This window comes from Siphateles boraxobius, unplaced genomic scaffold (assembly GCF_051911475.1).
Source record: "Siphateles boraxobius isolate OS27281-9 unplaced genomic scaffold, OSU_SipBor_1 130, whole genome shotgun sequence".
Taxonomy (NCBI): domain Eukaryota; kingdom Metazoa; phylum Chordata; class Actinopteri; order Cypriniformes; family Leuciscidae; genus Siphateles; species Siphateles boraxobius.
In genome coordinates this window covers 44,658,880-44,681,970 of record NW_027508734.1, presented here as the reverse complement: position 1 = coordinate 44,681,970, position 23,091 = coordinate 44,658,880, and the positions used below count along the sequence as shown (strand labels likewise).

The 23,091-nt window shown below is 39.4% G+C and overlaps 1 protein-coding gene across 1 annotated transcript; it reads left to right on the top strand.

The window, feature by feature from the left end:
- The first annotated feature begins 281 nt into the window (after positions 1-281).
- Positions 282-23,037, top strand: hspa12b (heat shock protein 12B). The gene is made up of 13 exons (XM_077229565.1): positions 282-654; positions 2,838-2,929; positions 4,486-4,580; positions 5,650-5,774; positions 5,871-6,057; positions 6,289-6,393; positions 8,258-8,374; positions 11,928-12,105; positions 13,989-14,075; positions 17,295-17,399; positions 20,040-20,298; positions 20,391-20,494; positions 20,580-23,037. The coding sequence occupies exons 2-13, from the start codon at positions 2,884-2,886 to the stop codon at positions 21,245-21,247; spliced, it is 2,076 nt and encodes a 691-aa protein (XP_077085680.1). The 5' UTR covers positions 282-654; positions 2,838-2,883; the 3' UTR covers positions 21,248-23,037.
- The last annotated feature ends 54 nt before the right edge of the window (positions 23,038-23,091 follow it).

Sequence of the window (23,091 nt, the reverse complement as noted above, 5' to 3'; positions counted from 1 at the left end):
GAGAAGACAGGAAAGACAAGAAAAAAGATTGAGCTGGAAGAGAAGCTGAGTTGGATACAGGGGGTGGGCAGAAGGAAAAGAGGGGAAACATTGGGAGGGCGGATCGTATGACTTAATCAGTGCACGCTGCCACTCCAAATACTCTCCACCCTCTCTCTCTCTCTCTGTCTCTCTCTCTCTCTCTCTCTCTCTCTCTCTCTCTCTCTCTCTCTCTCTCTCTCTCTCTCTCTCTCTCTCTCTCTCTCTCTCTCTCTCTCTCTCACTCCAACAAATGCACCAGTACACAGTGATTGAATCTGTGTCAGTATGAAGTCAGATCCCCTCCCTTTCCCCCTTCACTCCAGAAACCTTCATATCCAGCCCCTGTACATGTGTGTGTGTGTGCGTGTGCAGCTCACTCAACCATTCCTCCCTGACATTCCATTGCAGATGACGGATTGACTGCTTTGGATCTGATCACTTTTAAAACTTTTTTCAACTTTAGATCAAACCTTCAGTGCTTTTCTTCTTTCAGACATTTGGCTGAAACTTCTGTTGGGAAACAGCATCATTACATAGACACTGCTACTGAAACATCCATCTTTGGGATTTTGAACTTTGATCAGGGACTAAACAACCCCAGGCAGGGGACACTAGAACATTCTAAACAAAAGAGTGAGTACAAATTTAACATGCTAAAGAGTGAAATGTTTCATAGGACCAGCATCGGGTGCAGTGCTTTGTCTTTTTTGTGTGCTGTGATAACTGACTGGAGTGGGATTGTCGGGTGTTTTCAAAAGAGATGGGTGACTTAATGATGCTCTAGTATAACATAAAAGGACAAATGGGACTCTAGTGGACATGCTGACCATAATTACCTAACAGACATTGAAATACAACTTTGCACATGCTCCAAAATGACTATAAATGTAATGTAGTAGGAAAGGGGTCGGTAATTCATCATGCTTGACCTCAGCCTCTGCAAAGTGTTGCTGTGTCACAAGTAGCTCTTGGGTGGAAATTAATAGGAAGATTTTCCTAGAAAACTCTCAGAGGAAACAAGTTGTGTGTTTGTGGTTATAACAAACTAAGGTACAAGCTGAAATTATTTTCGGTGGCAGTCGACAATATGCCAAGCTGCTTATGGATGGTGAAATATAAAGAGGGACTATTCACGGGTTAAACAACTAAAATGTCTCACTGGAGCAGACAGAAGCTTTAACTTCATAATGAATCATAATGAAGTTCATAATGAAGGTGATGGTAAAAACATTGAGTAGGAGGAAGACTAGACATACAAAAACATTAAATCAAATGACATATAAATAAGGGATACACAGTTTTCTTATAGCCTATTGCTGAAGTGCTCTTTATAAGTGAATGCAGTAAATTATGCATTTGCTCAAACAACAACCTGTGCAAAACAGGTAGAAAAAGTATACCATAAAGAAACATTTATTTGTTCAAATGACTTTCTTTGATTAAATGATGTCATTTAATCTGTATGAAGTGTGTCTGAAACCATATGGAGAGGCAGTGATAAGTCATATTCAAAGGGAGTCAAGTTCAATGGGCTCTTAAAATTTCAAAGTTTTTACTTTTTAAATTTACAAATGTCTTTATGTTTTAACGTTTTCTGCTAATGAACATTTCTGAAAAATGTTCTTTGTTGTGGTAAGGTTTGCAAGTTTAATCTATATAAAGTGTTCTATGCCGATGTGGTACATCTCAGATTTGAGCATCTGGAGAGTATATTCCAGTCAGATCCATTTACTAAACATGTATTGTGGGAGGCCCTCAACTCTCCCTCTTCCACCTTTTCTTCTTTTCCAAAAACCTTTTTCTCTCCTGAGCACACATGCATGCACACACGCAAGCATGTACACACACACACACACACACACACACACACACACACACACACACACACACACACACACACACACACACACACACACACACACACACACACACACACACACACACACACACACACACACACACACACACACACACACACACACACACACACTGAGATGGTTTGAAACTAACAGTTTAAGAAAAAGAAAATGGGAATGAGTCCAAAGAAAAGATTAAGGCAAGAGGCATGGAGAAAATAGAGGGAAAGGAGAACACTTTGGGGGTAGGGGGACATGAGGTTGAATTTCAGAAAGCACCATATTCATTTTTCCCTCTGTGTTCATCAGATACAAGAAATTACAACGCTGTACTGTACACTAAACACAGAATTATAGTACTTGTGTGATATCAGGCTAGCATTTGCATTTGCTTAACACATTTCTGTGTTTATTGTGTTTCTCTCCCGTTTCAGATCATTTAGTCTGAAAACAGAGCCCAACCAAGAGCTTGGGGAAACAGCATGATAAATACACACCCACTAACACATCATATCATGCTTTTGTTGCTGCAGCTGGGACATCCTATAGGTTTCAAAAATATAGAGAGACAAAAAAAAATAGATTTATAGTTCATAGAAATGTCTATGAAGGTCAATGACAAAATCTTAAAAAAAAAAAAAAAAAGTGTTTAAAAACATGTGGCACATTCTAAGAAATGCAATCTAAGATGTTGATTACTTATAGTTCTTTTATAAAATACTTATACTGACCCACTAAAATGTAATCTGGGATATTCATGAAGTAAAATCAAATAACATATTTTCCTAAAATCTTGAATTCATGTACATATCTTAACCATCATTTTCATAAGTTTCTACAATGAAATTTTTAATTGAATGTCATTTAAAATGTAAATTTATCTTGAGATTATATACCATTTTACTTCATGAAAGAAGAAATTGTCAAATATTAATAATTAAACTCTGCTTCACATTTCAGAGTTATTCTTTCCGTGTTATGCTGTAAAAGCCCTGTGACCTCTACAATGACCGACGTTCTGCAGCTCAGTACCAACAGTCTACAAGTGCCAGGTAACATTTCATTCAATTATTCTGAGGGATATGATACTTAAAATTAAGACTTGGATAAAAATAAAAAACATATATGTGTAATATCCTAGGGGAACCTAGGTTATAATAGTTGAACTATTATTATGAACTTTTGCATACAACCAGAATTTATGTACAGCAGATTTGGAGTCCAAAATGTAAAGCTGAATTGCAAACTGTAATCATCCACACATTTTCATATTAATTATGCTGTAATTCCTTTCTATGCCATCAACAATACTGGACCGGGGTGTGACCCTCTCTTATCTACGCTCTGCTCTCTTGAGAATATCTGTACATGTCGATAACATTCCTGTCATACTCTTGAGTGAAGTCCACCCATGTCTGAGTGTGTAGGCTCGTTTGAAAACATATTAGAGTGACCTTGCTGGAAGAGGTCAATCAATGTTGATAGCACTTGCCATGGAATTAATTTTGACCTGGATAATGTCATGTGCATACATTTTGACCGTGTTAGGAATTATGGAATGTTTGGAATTCTGCTCCTGAAATTTCTTGCTGTCACAGATATGAGACACCACAAATCAAAGTGTTATTGCTGAGTGCACATGATGACACTGTTGAAGAGAACACAGAATGCACCTATAACTCCTGTTGTTAGATAAGGATAGAAAATAACTTTCAAATGTATTTGAAATAATGAAATAATTGTCCAGCTTTTAACATCTATCATCTATTTTCTAAATGCATGTTAATGATCTGATTGTAAATTATTTGTCCCTGTATATGTTTCATTGTAATTTTTCATCAATATGTCAGCTCGATCTTCCGGTGAAACTTCTCTCTGATGACATAATGGTGGCATAAGTCCACAATCGACTAGAAGCTGGGATTCAGATCTGCCTCCAGCAAGGATTCTGATTGGATTCTCAAATCCAATCAATAGCTTATTATAGAACCAAGTCCCTGCCCTACTTTTTTCTTTTTCTCAATAAGCCGTTTCACTTCGATGGACATCATAATACAGAGAAAAAGATCAGTTGCACTTTATTTTACAGGACTTACAGTGTACTTACCTATGAAAGTACTGGAAATTTAAGGTAACTACATGGATATAAGGTGTAGGGGTAGATTCAGGGTTAGTACCTAGTTATTACATCAGTAATTTAATTTAAGTTCTGGACTGGACTGTCACTAATTCTGTTTCATTGCAACTTTAAATACTTCTGAAATTTAGGTTATATGTATTTCCTTTATAAGGGTATAGGGTCATTCAGCATATAAGGTGATATGAAATCTAAAATGACCCACAGAATCTTTCCCAACAAAACCATCCATTGGAAATTCTGATGTCGCTAAACACATGCCAGTTGGGCTTCTAAGCTCAGGCCACCAATATGGAATTTTCCAGAAATTCCTGAATTCTCTTAATTGCTCAGCGACTCAGATGTTTTTACATACAGAGAGTCCTGTTCTTGTTTTTCCAGTTCAATGCATGAGCAACTCATTTAAATATTTCTAGAATATCTCCCTTTATCCCTCAATCAATCTTTTCATCGTGTCTTCTTCTTTTTCAGGTGAAGACAGATCGGCCTCTACATCTCCACCTGGTTCTCCATCTCCTTCCAGAAATGAATGCAGTATCACTCCTCTTACTCCCTCTCCCTCTCCGGTAAGATCATGACAGACAGAGTCCTCTCTCTTTAGCACTTTATGATAAACCTGGATTAAATACCAAAATCAGATGTTTCAAACTACAGTAATGTTAAAAGAGGATGTGGTCCCACCAGAAATATGCAATTATGCTATTTCACTTAGCACTCAGTCAGTTGGTTGAAAACAGCACTATCATTAGCTCATCCTCCAGTTAAAGTGCACTGCAATCTGTGGTCACACAAAAATGTTTCCTTCGAAAACCGACTTCAATCCCTTAAAAGTGAAGTTTGTCATTTCAGCACCACTAGTGTCGCAAAATCAAATTGCAAAATTAATTTCAAGGTCTCTGTCTGCCGTTGGTTGGACAAACACAAATTCTTGCCTCAGACTCATGCCATTGGTTGAGCCAATGGCCCTGTCGCAAATGTCACACTTAATACACTTGTGGACTTACAGAATGTGTGCATGTACTCTGCTATCCATAGTTTTTGATGTTTTGGACCATTGCGTTCTAAAAACATAAGAAGATCAACTTTAAACCAAACGAATCTTGCATTTTTGTCATTCCGCTGTTGTGCTTCCCCTATATTTAAGCGCAAAATCGCATTCGGTGTGAATGTCGCCTTATTTTTTTTCATTTCACTGCTCTACCCTTCCATTGTTTTTCGATGTAAACATGCGCTAGACGTATGTGTTTGATTGTTGTACTTGCATCTTGTGGCTCTTTGCTCATGACACAGCATTCTAAATGCTTCTCTAAACCTTGCATTTTTTTTCGTTCTACTGTCCTGAATCTCGGTTTTTAAACGCACACTTAAATCCCCTTTAAATGAACAAAAAAATACTGGTATGAACATAAGCTGAAAGTGATACATGATACACTCCCCTCTGATGTGTTTAGTCAATGTAACACTCAGGTCAGGGAAATGATCTAGAGATAAAAGGAGTGAGGGAGAAGGTGGAGTCTGTTACTCTCCGTACCAGGGATAATTTTTTTTGTAAAGTCACCCCTCTGAAAAAATGTTAAGGCAATAGATTTATTGTCTTTCTGTCTACCTTGTTTTACCCCTTCTTTCTCTCTGTAGAGGACAGAAGTGAGACCGTGTGTGGCTCGTCCATTTTCTGTGGTGGTAGCTATAGATTTTGGCACCACCTCCAGTGGCTATGCCTTCAGCTTCACAGAAGATCCTGAGACCATTCACATGATGAGGTATTTATGTATTTATCTGTATCCTGAAGTTATTATAAGTTCTTATAACTCCCCCGCTCATTTCTTACACTAGATTTCTCCCTGTTTTTTTAACAGACGGTGGGAGGGTGGTGACCCTGGTGTAGCCAATCAGAAGAGTCCAACCTGTCTGCTGTTGACCCCTGACCTCCGGTTCCATAGTTTTGGCTTTGCAGCTCGAGATAGCTACCATGACCTTGACCCAGAGGAAGCCGGGCATTGGCTCTACTTTGACAAATTCAAAATGAAAATCCACAGCACCAGTGTAAACACCAAATCTACTTTTTATTGACTGTGTTTTTTTATAGTAGAATTTATTCAGATAGAGTAAGTGCTCAGCTTAGGGGCATCAAACATTGTTGATAAAGTATCACAACACTGTCTAAAATAGAAGAAGCTAGATCTAATATCTTTCTGAAGCAAAGCATAAGGGGAGTGGATTATTTATGACACAACTGTGAGCATTTCTGCAGCAGACTTTCTTGCTTTTCTATAGGATCTATCTATGGAGACTGAGCTGGAGTCAGTAAGTGGAAGAAGAGTTCGGGCCATTGAGGTATTTTCTCATGCCTTGAGGTTCTTCAGAGAACACGCTTTAAAGGTACACGCACAGACAGACACACACACACACACACACACACACACACACACACACACACACACACACACACACACACACACACACACACACACACACACACACACACACACACACACACACACACACACACACACACACACACACACACTAATCGTATTAGGGTACTGCTCCAGCGACTAAATGAGTAGTACTGTTAACTAATAAGGAAACGAGCTTAACTAATCTGTAAGTAATATCAAATTTAGGAGTAAGAAAGTTCCTTAGGAAATCAATAATTACTGAATGATATGAGTCATTAATAACTATTAATAACTAATAACTATGACAAATTATAAAGAATTACCAAGAAATAGCTAATCACAACATGAACGTGTCTGAGACGTAATCAGTTGTCTGTTTTACTCTGAATATAGTCATAAAATGCATCACTAAGTACTCAAGTGTTAGTCACTCTTGAAGAGCTACTAGTGATCTGGACCATTATTTATACATAAGTGGAGTTTTTTTTTTTTTAATAATGGTCAGGTTCTGTCACAGTCATCGTCTGCACCAGTCTGTCTTCGTCTGCACTACACTTCCCAGAATCCTCCTTGTCTCCACACCTGAACTCACTCCCTCAATTACCCACCTCTTCATCATCCGTGTCACCTGTGATCACCTTGTTATGTCTGATTTGTGCTTGTATTTAGTTTGCTTCTGTTCAGTCTGTCCTTGTTGGTTCTTGTTAATGTTACAGTGTTTTATGTGCGAGTTAACCTTCTGCTCTTCTGTCTGCCTGTCGGTACCTGTTTGGAAGTCTATATTAGTAAATGTTTGAATTGGAGCCTTTTGGCTCTGCCTCTTCTTCAACCCGCACCACAACTGTGACAGGTTCACTAATATTTCCTGCAGAGTAACTCATAATTGATTGGTAATTCTTTATAATTTGTCTTCGTTAGTTGATGAGGCTAATCTCATCCAGTAATTGATTACCTAATAATAAGGAACTATCTCAGTCCTAAATGTGATATTATTAAATTATTAGATAAGCTTGCTTCCTTATTAGTTAACAGTAGTAGCTGAAGTGTTAATGTAGTACTATTCATTTATCCTATATTACTTTCGGCATAGTTACCTATTAAGGATTTATTCTAAAGTGTTACCGAAATTATATATAAAATTTAGCCTTTGGCCCAACATGCTGGTATGAACTCTAGCATACCCATGATCCTACATTGGACAAGTGGTTTAGAGAATGGATGGATATTAATTATAGAATTTCCTTTTAAAATGTTATTTTATCAATAAAATATATAATTTCTTTGTACTTGACTTTTTTTGTATTTGAATCTGTGAAACGCATTTTTCCAGTGCTGTTGCTGTCTTGGTCATTCTTTCACTTATTTAAGCATTTGTTGCCTATTTTAGTTGTACAATATAAATCTCTAACTAGGGCCAGACTGAACATGAACCACCAATGTAATGTAGAGATGAGCAGTAGTGTGCTGTGGCTTTGGTCCAAATCTTTCAGGACGTACTTTTTCTTTACTCAAACAAGAACACATCCAGTCTCTGTGAACAGTGGGGGTCAGGGGAGGTGGAGGTTCTGGGCCAATCTGTAGTCAGTCTTGGCTGGACCCAAACCTTCTTCCTCCTGCTTCCTGGAGCCCCTGAAGGCTTGTGGGAAAACACTAACATGGAGATTTCTACCAAACCTCCGGCCTTGCATCCTGAGTGTCTTGAGTCCAGCACATCACGGTACATTTTAGAGCGGAACGGAAATAAGGGATATCAATAACTAATGGAAGTATGAAAATGTTATCTGTGGAATGTAGTTTGGATAAGAGATGGAAAATGTAGTAACGCGCGTGTGTGTGCTTTTCAGGAGGTGAAGGACCAGTCCTCCTCTGTGCTGGAAAGTAATGAAGTACGATGGGTCATCACCGTTCCTGCGGTGTGGCGGCAGCCAGCCAAGCAGTTCATGCGAGAAGCTGCCTATTTGGTAATGTAGCATAAGTGATCTGAGATTAGTTTCCAGTACAATATGAAAAATTACACATTCAAATAGTAACACTTTAGTTTAGAGTCAAATTCTCACTTTAAACTAGTTGCTTATTGGCATGCATATTACTAGGATATTGGCTGTTTATAAGTACTTATAAAGCACATATCAATGCCTCATTCTGCATGACCATATTCTACATCCCTTAATCCTAACCAATACCTAAACTTAACAGCTACCTTAAAGGGTTAGTTCACCCAAAAATGAAAATTTTGTCAGTATTTACACACCCTCATGTTGTTCCAACCTCGTAAGACCTTCGTTTATCTTCGGAACACAAATTAAGATATTTTTGATGAAATCTGAGAGCTGGATCACTCCTCCATACTAGTCCATAGGCTTCTTGAGGGATTGAAACTTGCCGGCCTCGAAAAGTTATTAAAGACATCGTTAAAATAGTCCAAGTGACTACAGTGGCTCAATCTTAAGTTTATCAAGCGACGAGAATACTTTTTGTGCGCAAAAACAAACATAAATAATGACTTTATTTCAACTATTCATTTCCTTCGCTTTGGGCCTCTAGTCAGTTAAACTAGTCAAGTCAAGTCAAGTCATCCTCATTTACATAGCGCTTTTAACAATGTAGATTGTTTCAAAGTAGCTTTACAAAGATAAACATATAATTTAAGGTAACACTTCGGGTAGGTACGCGAACCAAAAAAACCCACAACGCTTTATCTGTAGAGTGGTATAGGGATCCTCCATAGGGAGAGGCTAGTTGGCACTTCAGCACTGCATTGTCATCGGGTCCAGGCGAAAGTCCTTCGTCAGATCTGGAAAGTGTGGATCCGGCAGGCTGCGGGAAAACCTCGGGATAAACAAAGACACTAAAATTAGCGTAGATGCCATTCTTCTTATGATGTAACGAGTACATCAGGATTTAAGAAACTAGTGTAATTGCGTAGAGCTTCGTCACACGTAGGCTCACTATTGGCCGACGCTGGTCATGTGGGTGATGCGTGTGACGTACAACAACAGATCATACGCTGTTAAACTAGTAACCTGACTCGAGGCCCAGAGAGAAGGAAAAGAATAGTTCAAATAAAGTCGTTATTTTAGTTTTTTTTGCACACAAAAAGTGTTCTCGTCACTTGATAAACTTAATATTGAGCCACTGTAGTCACTTGGACTATTTTAACGATGTCTTTAATAACTTTTCGAGGCCGGCAAGTTTCAATCCCTGAAGAAGCCTATGGACTAGTATGGAGGAGTGATCCAGCTCTCAGATTTCATCAAAAATATCTTAATTCGTGTTCCAAAGATGAACGAAGGTCTTACGGGGTTGGAACAACATGAGGGTGAGTAAATACTGACAGAATTTTCATTTTTGGGTGAACTATCCCTTAAATAACTATTAATAAGCAGTAATTAGGAGTTTATTGAGGCAAAAGTCATAGTTAGTTAATAGTGAGAATTGGACCCTAAACTATGAAGTGTGACCATTCAAATACACATTTCTCTTTATTCCTGTTACTTTTTCTTTCTCTTTTTGTTTCTCTTTCTCTCTTTCTTCTCTCATGCACACATACACAAATGCACACTCCCACATTGAATGTGATGTCCTTCAGCCCCCAAGTGCAGTTCAGGAAATGTGCTTGCATGAAAAGGAATGCAATAGTCACTGCACAGTGCACACATACAGTGAATGGGAATGTTGAAAGACTTTTGTACGAGTGGAGAGAAATAGTGTGCCAGGAGGGGACTATAACCTCATATCCATTAAATATGTGTGTGTGTTTGCCTGTGTGAAATGTACAGTATTGCAGACTTGTACATTTCCCTATGAGCAAAACACTAAGAAATCAATCACAGAGATTATTTTCACTTACAACAATCAACAGTGCAGAGATCCAAAGACTGTTGATTCAATCACTACCAGCTGCTGAGACTCGAAGAACACTGATATCCCCCTGCAGTTATACATAAACCAGCCAACAACTCTACATATTAAATATGCCCATGTCAGACCTGTAATTTTTCTAGTAGCCCTGGATCTTTCTCTCTCACTACCTTACTAGAGGTAAAGCAGGTTGAGGTTAATTTCCTCTTTGCAATGTCACAGAGGTTAAACAATGCAAGAGACCAGCACACAAACACAGGAAACCACGCCTGTCCCAGCCAAGTAAGAGAGGGGGAACGAGGCAGCCTACCACCTCATATCATAGCTCCATGACCAGATGGGCCAGTGTACTGACACTTTCTCAATACACTGAAATCTTATTTCCATTTATTTTGGTCACCATCATACCAGTGCTCATTGTACATTAAACGTGGTGTTTATATTTTGTAGAAACATTATGTATACATTAAGTTTTCTGAAAATAATGCGAGCAGTGCATGCTCATAAAATGTGTCAATTGATGCTAGCTAGGGTGTTGTGGATGGGTGCCAGGGTGTTGCTATGGAGTTGTTAAGGTGTTCTGAGAGTTCTTACTAAATTGTTTACTAAATTACTGTTGGCTAGAGTGTTCTGGTGGTTGCTAGGGCATTACTATGGTGTTTGACTGTTCCAAGTCAATAGAACTCAATGCATCACACAGTTCAACAGCACTGGTACTTTTCAGTTTGTATCAGTTTGAATTTCTTCAGCCCAAGGCCGGCCCAGACTCTGTTGGTACCCTAGGCAAGACATAGTGCCCCCCACAAGACAACTCTCCCCAGTTTGGCTAATGTCAAAACTAATATCTGTGGTAATTGCGCTGTCATGAATAATTAACAGATCATGCTGTTACACCTCTAATTGGTCATTACATTTAAGAGATCAACAGACATGTCTGTGACATGTCTTGGCTTCATTGCTCAACACTGCAAAAACATGTAAATAGAAACCCTTTGGCGCTCTCTAAAGCGCAAACACAAATTCGCACTGTAGCCTTTGTCAAATCAGTTTCGCCAATATGATATTATTACAGTATCAAATGAGGGTGCTCTTGCTTTTGTTTGTGGTTGCTTCGCCCCCTGTCATTTTACGGCCTATAGGCAACCGGCTATATCGCCTATGCCACGAGCCGGCCCTGCTTCAGACAAGGGATTTTTCAGTCACTTTTTCTGCAGGTTACATTGTTACTTATGCCAGTAGGTGGAAACAAGTATCTTTATGAGTGAATTTTTCAACTATTCACTGATTCATTCAAAACATTAATTAATTCAGGAACAAAACAAATGACTGTCTATTCGAGAGTCATTGAATCATTTACTCAATTGATTTGTTCAAAAACTTGATTCATTCAGGAACTAAACAATGTATGAGTGAGCCACTGAATTGTTCACTCAACCAGTTAATTTAAAACACTGATTCATTCAGGAATGAAAAAAGTGGCTGTCTATACAAGTGAGTCATTGAAATATTAACTTTACTGTTTTGCTCAAAATGCTGATTGACTCAGGAACTAGACACCACCCTGTGTGTTGCCTAAAAACTGCTATTAAGTGTATATTACTCAATATTAACTTAATCTACCAATTAAAGCTCATGTTGTTTATCTTATTGTAGGCCGGTTTGGTGAGTGCAGATTCTCCTGAACAGCTCCTCATAGCTCTTGAACCAGAGGCTGCATCCATCTACTGCAGGAAGCTCCGTCTACACCAGGTCATTGACCTCAGCCAACGACCAGTAACCAATGGTTTAGATGTAGATGGCTCCCGCCCTTTCGATTCCAGTTTTAGGCAGGGTAATAACATTTTGTTTCTTCTTCTTAACCAATTAGCATTATACAGTATCACTCGCTCTCAAATTGATCCTGGGAAGGAGTCCAAACTTCTTGCTTTGAGTGTATCACATTTCTCTATAAAAATTAAATGGGAACCATTCTTAAAGCATGGGGAATACAGGACTGTCTTTCATCCCTTGAAAATAGAGTGCTGTTTTGTGTGGTTATTTGCGGGTGTATGCATTGCGGAGAGTTAGATCGGGGTCAGATTGATCCAGAACCAAGTGAGTGTTAGAGCATATGGTTTGGATTAAGACAGCAAGAACGAGCTGACATTTTCCCGTAGGTTAGAGTGTCCCCTGAGGTCACAGAGCTGAAAAAAACTCTTTGAAAGATTGACAATGTTTTTGTTATCACTGCTTGAAATAAGAAAAAATGGGGTTCTTTTACAAACACTCTTTTTACATTTATATACAACAAAAATACTATCATTCATTCCTGCTTTTATACTCAAACAAAATAAACTTACACTTATACACACACATTTCACATTATAATTGAAACAAGGTGCTGCAAATCATGAGCTCACCCTCTTCTAGACTGCTTACACTAGTTTCTGATTAGATTAATCATGATAATTAATTTTTTCTTTCATTCTTTCTTGCATTTTTGCTTGCTTGCTTATTCAAAGGGATGTGAGCGTATATATTTTCCAAAATGTAATCTTCCAAAACATGTTTTACAATTGGACAATGTTCATGTACACACAGAAATCAGCTTTGCCACTTTTATGTTCCAAGGGATTTTTCTTTTTATTTACACTCTAACAGGCACGTGCTTTTTTTTTCTTTCTTTATGAAAATGGCAGTCTCCTGAAAACCCTTTGGCATGTCTAATTTTTGCTGCTTTTGAAATTTGTTTTATGCATTGATTTTGTTGTTTTACTTATCACATATAGAAACTTCCAATCTTATTAGTATTTTACTTACCTTAAAACTATAATATAAATGTTCATGACTTGGCAATTGTGACAATTAAAATCACAATTATGATAGAATACTCCTGTGATGCATGCACATATATTGAACATTGTTATCTGAACCATTAAATAAACTAGTGCAACTAGCGAGTGTGAGAAGTCGGTTTTAAAAGAGTTTCTTCCAGTCAAAAGTGTGGGGTAGAAACTAGTCCAAATAAATTTAGTCTATATTCTCTGTCCTCTCATCTTCTTAAGACAGACACATAATTAATCACTGTCTCTGTTCTTCCGAAACCACATGGGTTTTAGAATAATTAAAGTTCAAATCAGTTTACTTGTACTTTTTCCTCTTTGTTTCAAATGCTGTTTCATATTGTAATGTTTTCCAGATTGTCCCCAAAGTGTAGTTAAGTTTCTCTTCTCTGTGCATTTGCTGTAAGCTGTGGGATTGTTCAGCAGCATGTCTGTATTGTGTTCACAGACTTTACCTGAAAAGAAAATGTTTGAAGTAATGCATTCAATAAAAAGAGATCCTCAGGAAATATGGCAATCAGAATAGCCGTAGTAACCCCCGAAAGTGAAGCAGATCCTTCTTAGTTTAGCAGGTCATTATTCACTAAAGCACCCACCATAAAACTGCAGCCATGAAACAACCTTGTTTTATTAGGTAGGCCTAGATAAGAGCAAGACTTGAAGTAAATTGTGGTCACATCTCGAAGGCATGTTTTGTAAACAAATGCTTTAGGTTCATTAAATCAAGGTCTGCTTAGCAGGCTGCCGTATTATTGATCCAGGTATCTGCAATCTCTTCCTTTCTCTTTTGTTCTCTCAGTGAGTTGTATTGATCCTAATGTGATATGGCTTTGATTAATGTTGCCCATGTGTCAGTGATTCACAGACTAAAGGAAGTCAATGTTTCTTTCAGCCCGTGAGCAGCTCCGCAGAGCCAGACATAGCCGAACTTTTCTGGTGGAGAGTGGTACTGGAGAATTGTGGTCTGAGATGCAGACAGGTAAGAGGATACACACACACATTTATTTAGCTATAAAACTGAGGACATACAATCGACTTCTATTCTTTTAAGGTTATAATGGCTGCAATCAATTAAATGGCAATGACAGCAGTAAATAAATATTATATAGTAATTTTAATAATTATAGTAATTTTGTCCTCAGACACACAAAGTATATTGGAAACTGACATCCTGTTGGCCAGAGTGCTGACATTTTCACAAATTAAACATGAAGATGCTTTAATAAAGACATGAAAGTCTTTTTTTGTGATTCTTTGATAATAATACAAGTAACCACAAATAGACCATAACAATACTTTCCAGGGAAATAATTTCCAGAGTATTGTAATGCACTACCTTTTTTTTTTCTTGGATGAAGATGGAACCTTCCTATCTTAAAACATGATTTCCTTCATGACTTTCTTGTTCCTTATGTGCATATAATATTGTTTACATGACTCTAATTGCTGAGCATATGTAAGAGACCCTTATTATGGAGCAATCATTGGTATGTTATTACTGGCTGCTCAGTCTGAGCGCATGGCTGCAGTGTATGTGCAAGCAGCTCTATCTGCATGACTGGCACAATGACAAGGTGCAGGGTCAAAATAATCAGATCTTTAGCTCCAGATGTGTGTGTGTGTGTGTGTGTGTGTGTGTGTGTGTGTGTGTGTGTGTGTGTGTGTGAAACTGTTCAATGATGTTCTGTGTGTAGGGTTCTTCCCTGAGATCTGGAACAAAGGCCTCATCAGCCCCATCCACAAGAACGGAGACAAATTAGACCCCAACAACTACCGAGGCATCTGTGTGAACAGTAACCTGGGGAAGGTTCTCTGCAGCGTCTTAAACTCCAGACTTTTAGACTTCCTTATGAAGCACAATGCCTTGAGTAAATGCCAAATCGGCTTTCTTCCAAAATGTCGCACATCCGATCATATTTTTACACTACAAACACTAATTGACAAATATGTACATCAAAACAAAGGACACATTTTTGCTTGTTTCATTGATTTCAAGAAAGCCTTTGATTCAATCTGGCACGAAGGACTATACCTAAAACTTATCGACAGTGGAATAGGGGGGAAATTCTATGATTTGATCAAATCGATGTACACAGCCAGCCAATGCGCTGTCAAAATTGGAAACCAAAGAACCGAGTTTTTCCCCCAGGGGCGCGGAGTGAGACAGGGCTGCAGTTTAAGCCCCACCCTCTTCAACATTTACATCAACCAATTAGCCGATACGTTAGAACATGCTCCCTTTCAAGGTCTCACTCTACACGACACAGAGATCAAGTGTCTTCTATACGCAGATGACCTGGTTCTCCTGTCGCCCACTAAAGAGGGGCTTCAGGACAGCCTGGATCTGCTGGAGGATTACTGTCAGTCCTGGGCCCTGACCGTCAACCTCCAGAAAACTAGAGTCATGATGTTCCAGAAACGCTCCAGACCTCAGGGACCAACACACACATTCACACTATCACACAGAACCATTGAGAGCACAAAAACATACACTTACCTCGGCCTGAAAATAACTCCAACTGGCAACTTTACTTTGGCTGTGAATGAACTCAAAGAAAAAGCTCAAAGGGCTTTCTATGCCATAAAAAGATCAATCAAAATTGACATCCCAATCCAAATTTGGCTCAAACTTTTCAAATCAATAATTGAACCAATTGTTTTATATGGCAGTGAAGTGTGGGGTCCTTCTGTCAAATTTGATTTTTTAAATTGGGAAAAACATCCGATTGAAACTCTACATTTAGATTTCTGTAAACGAATACTCAAAGTCCAAAGAAAAACACCAAACAACGGATGCAGGGCAGAATTAGGCCAATACCCTCTCCTTCTAAACATCCAAAAAAGAGCCATCAAATTCTGGAAACACCTAAAAACAAGCGACCCCAACACATACCATTACAAAGCCCTAAAACACCAAGAGCTGAGCGTAACGAGGAGTCCCCTGTGTCAGCTGGTGCTGAGACTGACTGAGCTCTCTCCTGCAGAGATCAGCTCACCTCAGCACACACACACACTCACACACATTCGGCCCGCACAAATTATCACCACAGAACAAGACAAGTACATCACCCATTGGACAAACACCATTAAAAACCAACACAAACTGGAATGTTATTTGGCACTAAATCGAGAATACACTGTTGCGAACTACCTGAGCACAGTGAGTGATGTGAGACTCAGGAAAACACTGACGATGTACAGACTCAGCGAGCACAGCCTGGCCATAGAGACGGGCCGCCGCAGACAGACCTGGCTCTCCCGTGAGGACAGACTCTGCTCGCACTGCATCCTGGGAGTGACGGAGACCGAGCTGCACTTCCTCACAGAATGCCCAAAATATAAACATATCAGAGACCACTATTACCCCAAAATTAATAACATATTTCCCCAATTTAACACCTGTAACCCAACCCAAAAACTCTGTTTCATCCTTGGCGAAGAAGCCAAATGCTCAAATATAGCTGCAAAATTTGTAGCATCTTGCCACATCCTGAGGGACGACCAGAAACCAGCAAACACCCAATAAACACACACTCACTCACAGCCTAAGACCTACACACATGTATATAATGTTCAATATCGGTTGGTTTTGTGTATTTTTTTTTTTTTTTTTTTGGGGGGGGGGGGGGGGGGGGGGTTATATAGATGATTTCTAAATCTTTTATTTTATTTATTAATATTTGTTTATTTTATTGTTATTGTTTTATGATATCAGTATTATTATTTTTGTGTACTAAATGTTCTAAATCATTTTCTATGTTGTTTTGATGCTTTGGCAATACAAAATGTATTTTTTTGTCATGCCAATAAAGCTTTCTGAATTGAATTGAATTGAATTGAGAGAGAGAGAGAGAGAGAGAGAGAGAGAGAGAGAGAGAGAGAGAGAGAGAGAGAGAGAGAGAGAGAGAGAGAGAGAGAGAGAGAGAGAGAGAGAGAGAGAGAGAGAGAGAGAGAGAGAGAGAGAGAGAGAGAGAGAGAGAGAGAGATGAGCTAAAATACACTACCTTCATTTTCTTCATCTTGTGCTGTTCTTAATTGTGCACACATGCTTATAGATTCACAAAGAGGAGGCCATTTCCCATGAAACTGGGTTATTGAACAGGGTGTTATTGTTGCTTCAAAAATCCTGTAAAAATTATTAATCAGGAAACGAGACAGACTAAGGTCATGATTAAATAACCATTTGTTATTCTCGAAGGTGATCGGTACATTGTGGCAGACTGTGGCGGTGGGACGGTGGACCTGACAGTGCATCAGATTGAGCAGCCACAGGGCACACTAAAGGAGCTTTACAAAGCCTCAGGTTAGTTGAGGACCAAAACCAACTCCATCTTCAGCTCAAAAGATCTTCAATACTAGAGTGAAATGATAGGGCCTTGCTGAAGTGAACAGTAATGACTGACCAACTTTTATTTCAATAACTGTTGTACATGATTTTAGGACATGTTCCAGGATCAACAGCCCTGTCTCAAATGGCACCTTAAACCCATGTTGACCTAGCCTGGCAAGCCAGACCCACATCAAGATGTTAGGTCTAGGAACTCACCATCGGCATGCCTCAATTTGAGGGCCGGGATAAACGGTTGTCTTTCAAATTCTTTCTGCACACAATAGGATAGCGCTACAACCAACCAGAGCAACGAACGGTTGTGGCTGAGTGAGTCCTATGCGTTTTCCCACCAGCGGAGCTAGTTGATATATTAAACTTTTGCCGTATCCGGTTGGCTAAACTCCGAACACATTTTCCATTTTAAAGAATGACTTAAGTGCCGTTCTTTGTTCTTTTCTAAAAGAAAAGCTTAACTCCAAGTCCTCCAGAGTTGCTGCCAAAGCCGGATCGAAAGACCCCTGTTCACCAGCAGCAGCGGTCATCTTCTTTGTTTTCAAGTAGCAGGGAATTCACGCGGAACCATCACAACTCTGCAGTCATTATGTCAAGCCCGCCCGACTCTATACACAATGTGATTGGCCTGACTAGAGTTTGGTTTTTCCAGCTCAAAATCCAACGGAGAGTTACTAGACTACCCTGGCTGCTAAAGAAATTTTGCTGCCACTTGGGTGCGTCTAGATTTCTAGGCTAATGTTGTCCTCCTCCGAGTCCACACTTAAGGCCTCATTATGCTTCTGCGTCAACTCCACGGCGTAGCTACGCCGTCACTCCTACGGCGTCGTGGCCGTTTTATGGTTCTGCGTCAGGTTGAGTTGCATCGCGGTGCATCTGACCAATCACAGCCCTTGTGGTCTGCGTCGCCTCGACGCGTAGTTACAATTTTTTGGAGGTGCACGTTGAGCTACGGCGGAGGGGTTAGCGGCGACGCAGAGGCGTCTGCGGGGGTACGCCGTCGATTCGACGCAGAAGCATAAAACAGGCTTTAGGGGATATAGTGCGAATGTATGGTAGTGTTTTCAATGAGTGTGGGCTTGGCAAACATACACATCAAGGGTGCTCGTAAGCAGGGTATGGTGGGGAGGAGGGGTCCAATCCTGCACATGGTGGGCCACCTTCCAGCAGAGGACTAATCAGAAGTGAACATCCCTATGCCCAACTCACTCCAAAGGGGAAAGCCCTTGTAGTGGGGACTTTGAAGGCAGCAGTACACTTGTGTGTCGTAATGAAGCAGTTTGGAATGCACTTGGCAAAGGGAGCAAGGAAACACTACGTAATTTCCTCATTAGCTTCACATGGAATGTTAAGATGACAATGCTAAGCAGTGACAACATGAATGTCTTATTATTTTTGTTAAAATTATACAAATAAATGTTCATTTATATTGAAGTTGTTAATATGCTTTATATATGTGTGTGTGTGTGTTCCCAATCTGCTCTTAACTTTATAAGTTAAAGAGGGCAGTTTCTGCCAATCTCATGTTAATCTTGAGGAGTATTGCATCCTTTATATCTCAGAAGAGTCTTTAGTTTTATCAGAATTATAAAAGACAAATATGCTGCACCGACTCTTTCCGAAAACAGCCAAGCTCCTGGAGGCGTACCGTGCAGCACTGCCGACGGCTTCCATAACCCTGAAGGAGTGAATTTGGCACAGAAAACCTCTGTCATACGTACAACTTGTTTTTTTTTAAAACTTTGGCCATGTTTAGCATGAGAATCCAACTCTTTAACAGTGTAAATAAGTCAGAATGCATGAAATAGCATTAGCCATCCCCTTTAAGCATTAAACACATAAGGCATTATTCACACTTCTTACCTATGAAACTTTTTTAAACATTACGAAATGCATGACGATAATGATACATCACAACAAAACAACTTGAATTCTTCTGATTATACGTTAACTCCAACTCTCCCGCCATATCTGGATTTAAAATGAATCGTGAGGACTAGTCACCCTGGGCCACATGACCATAAATGATTAAATTACTTTCTTGAAGTGACCATGGCATGTTTCCTTCACTAACAGACTTGTGGAAGGGCCCATCATGAAGGGATTCAGTTGTTCACTTTTGTTTGGAACACCCCGGCAAATGGCGTCCCCTTCCCTAAGTTCCCTTCAAGGGGGGAGAAAAAAAGACATTTTTTAATTCGCCCAGAGCTTAGCTCCAGCCCTAATTAAACACATCTGAACCAGATAATCAATGTCTTCATGATCTATAGAAACTCACCAGCTAGTGTGTTCGAGCTAATCCCTGCATTCAAAGTGGTCCTCCAAGATCAGGGTTGGACACCCCTGGTTTAAGGGAACAAGAAGGGTTAGGCTTAGTGCTCTGGACAAACTTGATTGTTCACTTCAGCCATGCCCTGTCATTTCACTCCAATCCTGAAAAAGATCCGATGCTGAAGGTTGTCTTGATTGATCACGGTTATTCCAAAGGATTTTGTTTAGGACCTGAAGAAAAATGTGGTGAACATGCAAATCAAGTGGCAATGTAACCTAAATCAAATGTAACCTAAACCTAAATGGTACATATACATGTTTCTCTTTCAGGGGGTCCTTATGGAGCAGTTGGCGTGGATCTTGCCTTTGAGGCCATGTTGTGCCAGATCTTTGGGGCTGACTTCATTGAGAGTTTTAAAGCAAAACGTCCAGCAGCTTGGGTAGACCTCACCATTGCATTTGAAGCCCGTAAGCGCACAGCGGCCCCTGGCCGGGCCAACTCATTAAACATCTTACTGCCCTTCTCTTTCATTGACTTCTACAAACGACACAGGGGGCAGAGTGTGGAGACTGCCCTGCGCAAGAGCAAGTAAGTCTGACTGATTGAGAACTTCATTTGCTAAATTATGTCTTTGAAAGTGTGAGGGTTTATGTTTTAACTTTGTGTTATGTTTCTGTCAGTATGAATTTTATAAAGTGGTCATCTCAAGGGATGCTGAGATTCTCTGCAGAGGCCATGAATGAACTTTTTCAGCCGACCATCAACAACATCATTAAACATATTGGTAAGAGATGTCTCTCAAACAAACACTAAGCCAGGGATCGGTATTTAATTCTCTGATATCTTATCGATTTCTCTCATCCTACCAGAGAACCTGATGCAGAAGGAAGAAGTAAAGGGTGTGCGTTTTCTCTTCTTGGTTGGAGGATTCGCAGAGTCGCCCATGCTTCAACGCGCAGCCCAGAACGCACTAGGGCGGAAGTGCCGTATCATAATTCCACATGACGTAGGTCTGACCATCCTGAAGGGTGCAGTCCTGTTTGGACTAGACCCCACTGTTGTCCGTGTACGCCGTTGCCCGTTAACTTACGGTGTTGGAGTTTTAAACCGCTTTGTGGAAGGTCGACACCCTCGTGACAAGCTACTCATCAAAGATGGCCGAGAATGGTGCACTGATATCCTGGACCGCTTTGTCAGTGTTGATCAATCGGTGGCTTTGGGTGAGGTGGTGAGGCGGAGCTACACTCCAGCAAGAATAGGACAAAGGAAGATCATAATCAACATCTACTGCAGCGACACTGATGAAATAACATACATTACTGACCTCGGGGTGAGGAAGTGTGGTGCCATCACGCTAGACCTGCTTGAGTTGGGGGCAGCTAATGCTAATGCTGGTGAAAACGATAAAGGATCCGCATTTGAACGCAGGGAGATTCGCACTACCATGCAGTTTGGAGACACTGAGATCAAAGTCACAGCTTTTGATGTGGCAACCAGTCGACTGGTGCGGGTATCAATTGACTTCCTGTCCAACTGATCCTGCTATGCTGTTTCTGGAGAGAACTGGAATTTGTAGAATGCGAGGGACATTTAACGACAGCTAATCTCATCAAAAAATTATCTCAAATAAGAGCTTTGAGTTTCAACATCTGGATACTTAAAGGGATAGTTCAACCAAAAATTTAAATTCTGTCAGTATTTACTCACCCTCATGTTGTTCCGACCCCGTAAGACCTTCGTTCATCTTCGGAACACGAATTAAGATATTTGTGATGAAATCTGAGAGCTGGATCACTCCTCGATAGGCTTCTAAGGGATTGACACTTGCCAGCCCCGAAAAGTTATTAAAGATATTGTTAAAATAGTCCAAGTGACTACAGTGGTTCAATCCTAAGTTTATCAAACGACGAGAATACTTATTGTGTGAAAACCCCCCCAAAATAACGACTTCATTTCAACTATTCATTTCCTTCTCTCTGGGCCTCGAGTCAGTCCCCTAGTGTAATAGCGTAAGTGCTTCAGTGTTGTAGGTCACACGCATCACACACATGACCAGCGTCGGCCAATAGTGAGCCTACGTGTGACGTAGCTCTACGCAATCACACTACGTTAACTGACTAGAGGCCCACAGAGAAGGAAATGAATAGTTGAAATAAAGTCGCTATTTTTTGGGTTTTTTGCGCACAAAAATTATTATTGCATATTGCAGATGTAAAACCCTAAGGACTGAATGATAAACTGGAATGTTATTGGGATTCATTTTTTTATCGTGCAAAGCATCTGCTATGAGTATGGTCTCTATATGTGTACAGTAAGCTTTGGATAATTATAAGTAATGAAAATCTCAATGTCAAGAGCAACAGACTATTTTAATTAGACCTTCAATGAGTAAAACATAACAGGAAATGAATTTACAGTTATCATCAAACAAGCTTCCATTTTTGGCATAATTTCTGTAAATGCATTTCCTGTCAAACAGAGGAAGTAATTCCAATTTTGTTATTGCTTGTGGTGTTTACCTGCATGTCACGCATGCAGTAAACAGACATATTAAGTTTGCAGACGCTTCATATTTAAATTGATTTATCAAATAAAGCCACTTAATTTTTATTTTTGTAAACATACTCTATAACTAAACATTATTCATTTTAAACTTGTATCAAGGCAGATCTTATGTTTATAAATTATGGTTGCGCCACCTGGAGGTAAGAAGAGGAAGTAATAATTTGGAATGATGTTAATGAGTTTGGTTAGCAGAGAAATTTAGTTTTCTGATTTCATAGGTACAAAATAGGTAGATTTTCAAATGCGATTTTTAGACATTTTATTTCCTGCCTGGTTGTAATTGTACTTTTACTTATTTTCTCCAGGAAATATCTTTTAAGACATTTAGGTTGTTCTTCCTGCACAATTAAAACACCTTTGACTTTACCTCTCAAGACAAATTTTCCAGGTGTAAACGTTTAAGCCTTTCTATAAGTTTCTTTTATCTGGCCTGGTATAAACTTTAAATAACATTTATCAATGACATTTGAAATATCATTCTTTAATCTTTTATATAAAAGCAATGTTGTTGGCTTTTCATCTATCAGGAGGTAAGAAAACCAAAGGAATTGTATTTCCCCCCCCCCACAAACTTCAAAGATTGTAAATTTCCTATCAAATATGCTGAACATCTGTTCGACATAAGGAATCAAGCTATGGGTTAAATTACACAACACAATGTCAGAATAAGGTCCTAAAACTTTGACTTTAGTTCAAAACTTACTATGAAACTTTTGGTATACTAATCACAATGACTGAAAATAAAAATTATTTTTCTTTAAATGTTTCCCTGTTCTGATGTATACGGTAGTCACTTCTCACTCATGACTGAAAGAA

Bases quoted from the DNA above. Each gene is read 5' to 3' on its own strand.
- hspa12b (XM_077229565.1), top strand. From the start codon at position 2,884: ATGACCGACGTTCTGCAGCTCAGTACCAACAGTCTACAAGTGCCAG. The intron at 17,400-20,039 runs GTTAGTTGAGGA...TTTCTCTTTCAG, and splicing joins GGAGCTTTACAAAGCCTCAG to GGGGTCCTTATGGAGCAGTT. The intron at 20,299-20,390 runs GTAAGTCTGACT...TGTTTCTGTCAG, and splicing joins ACTGCCCTGCGCAAGAGCAA to TATGAATTTTATAAAGTGGT.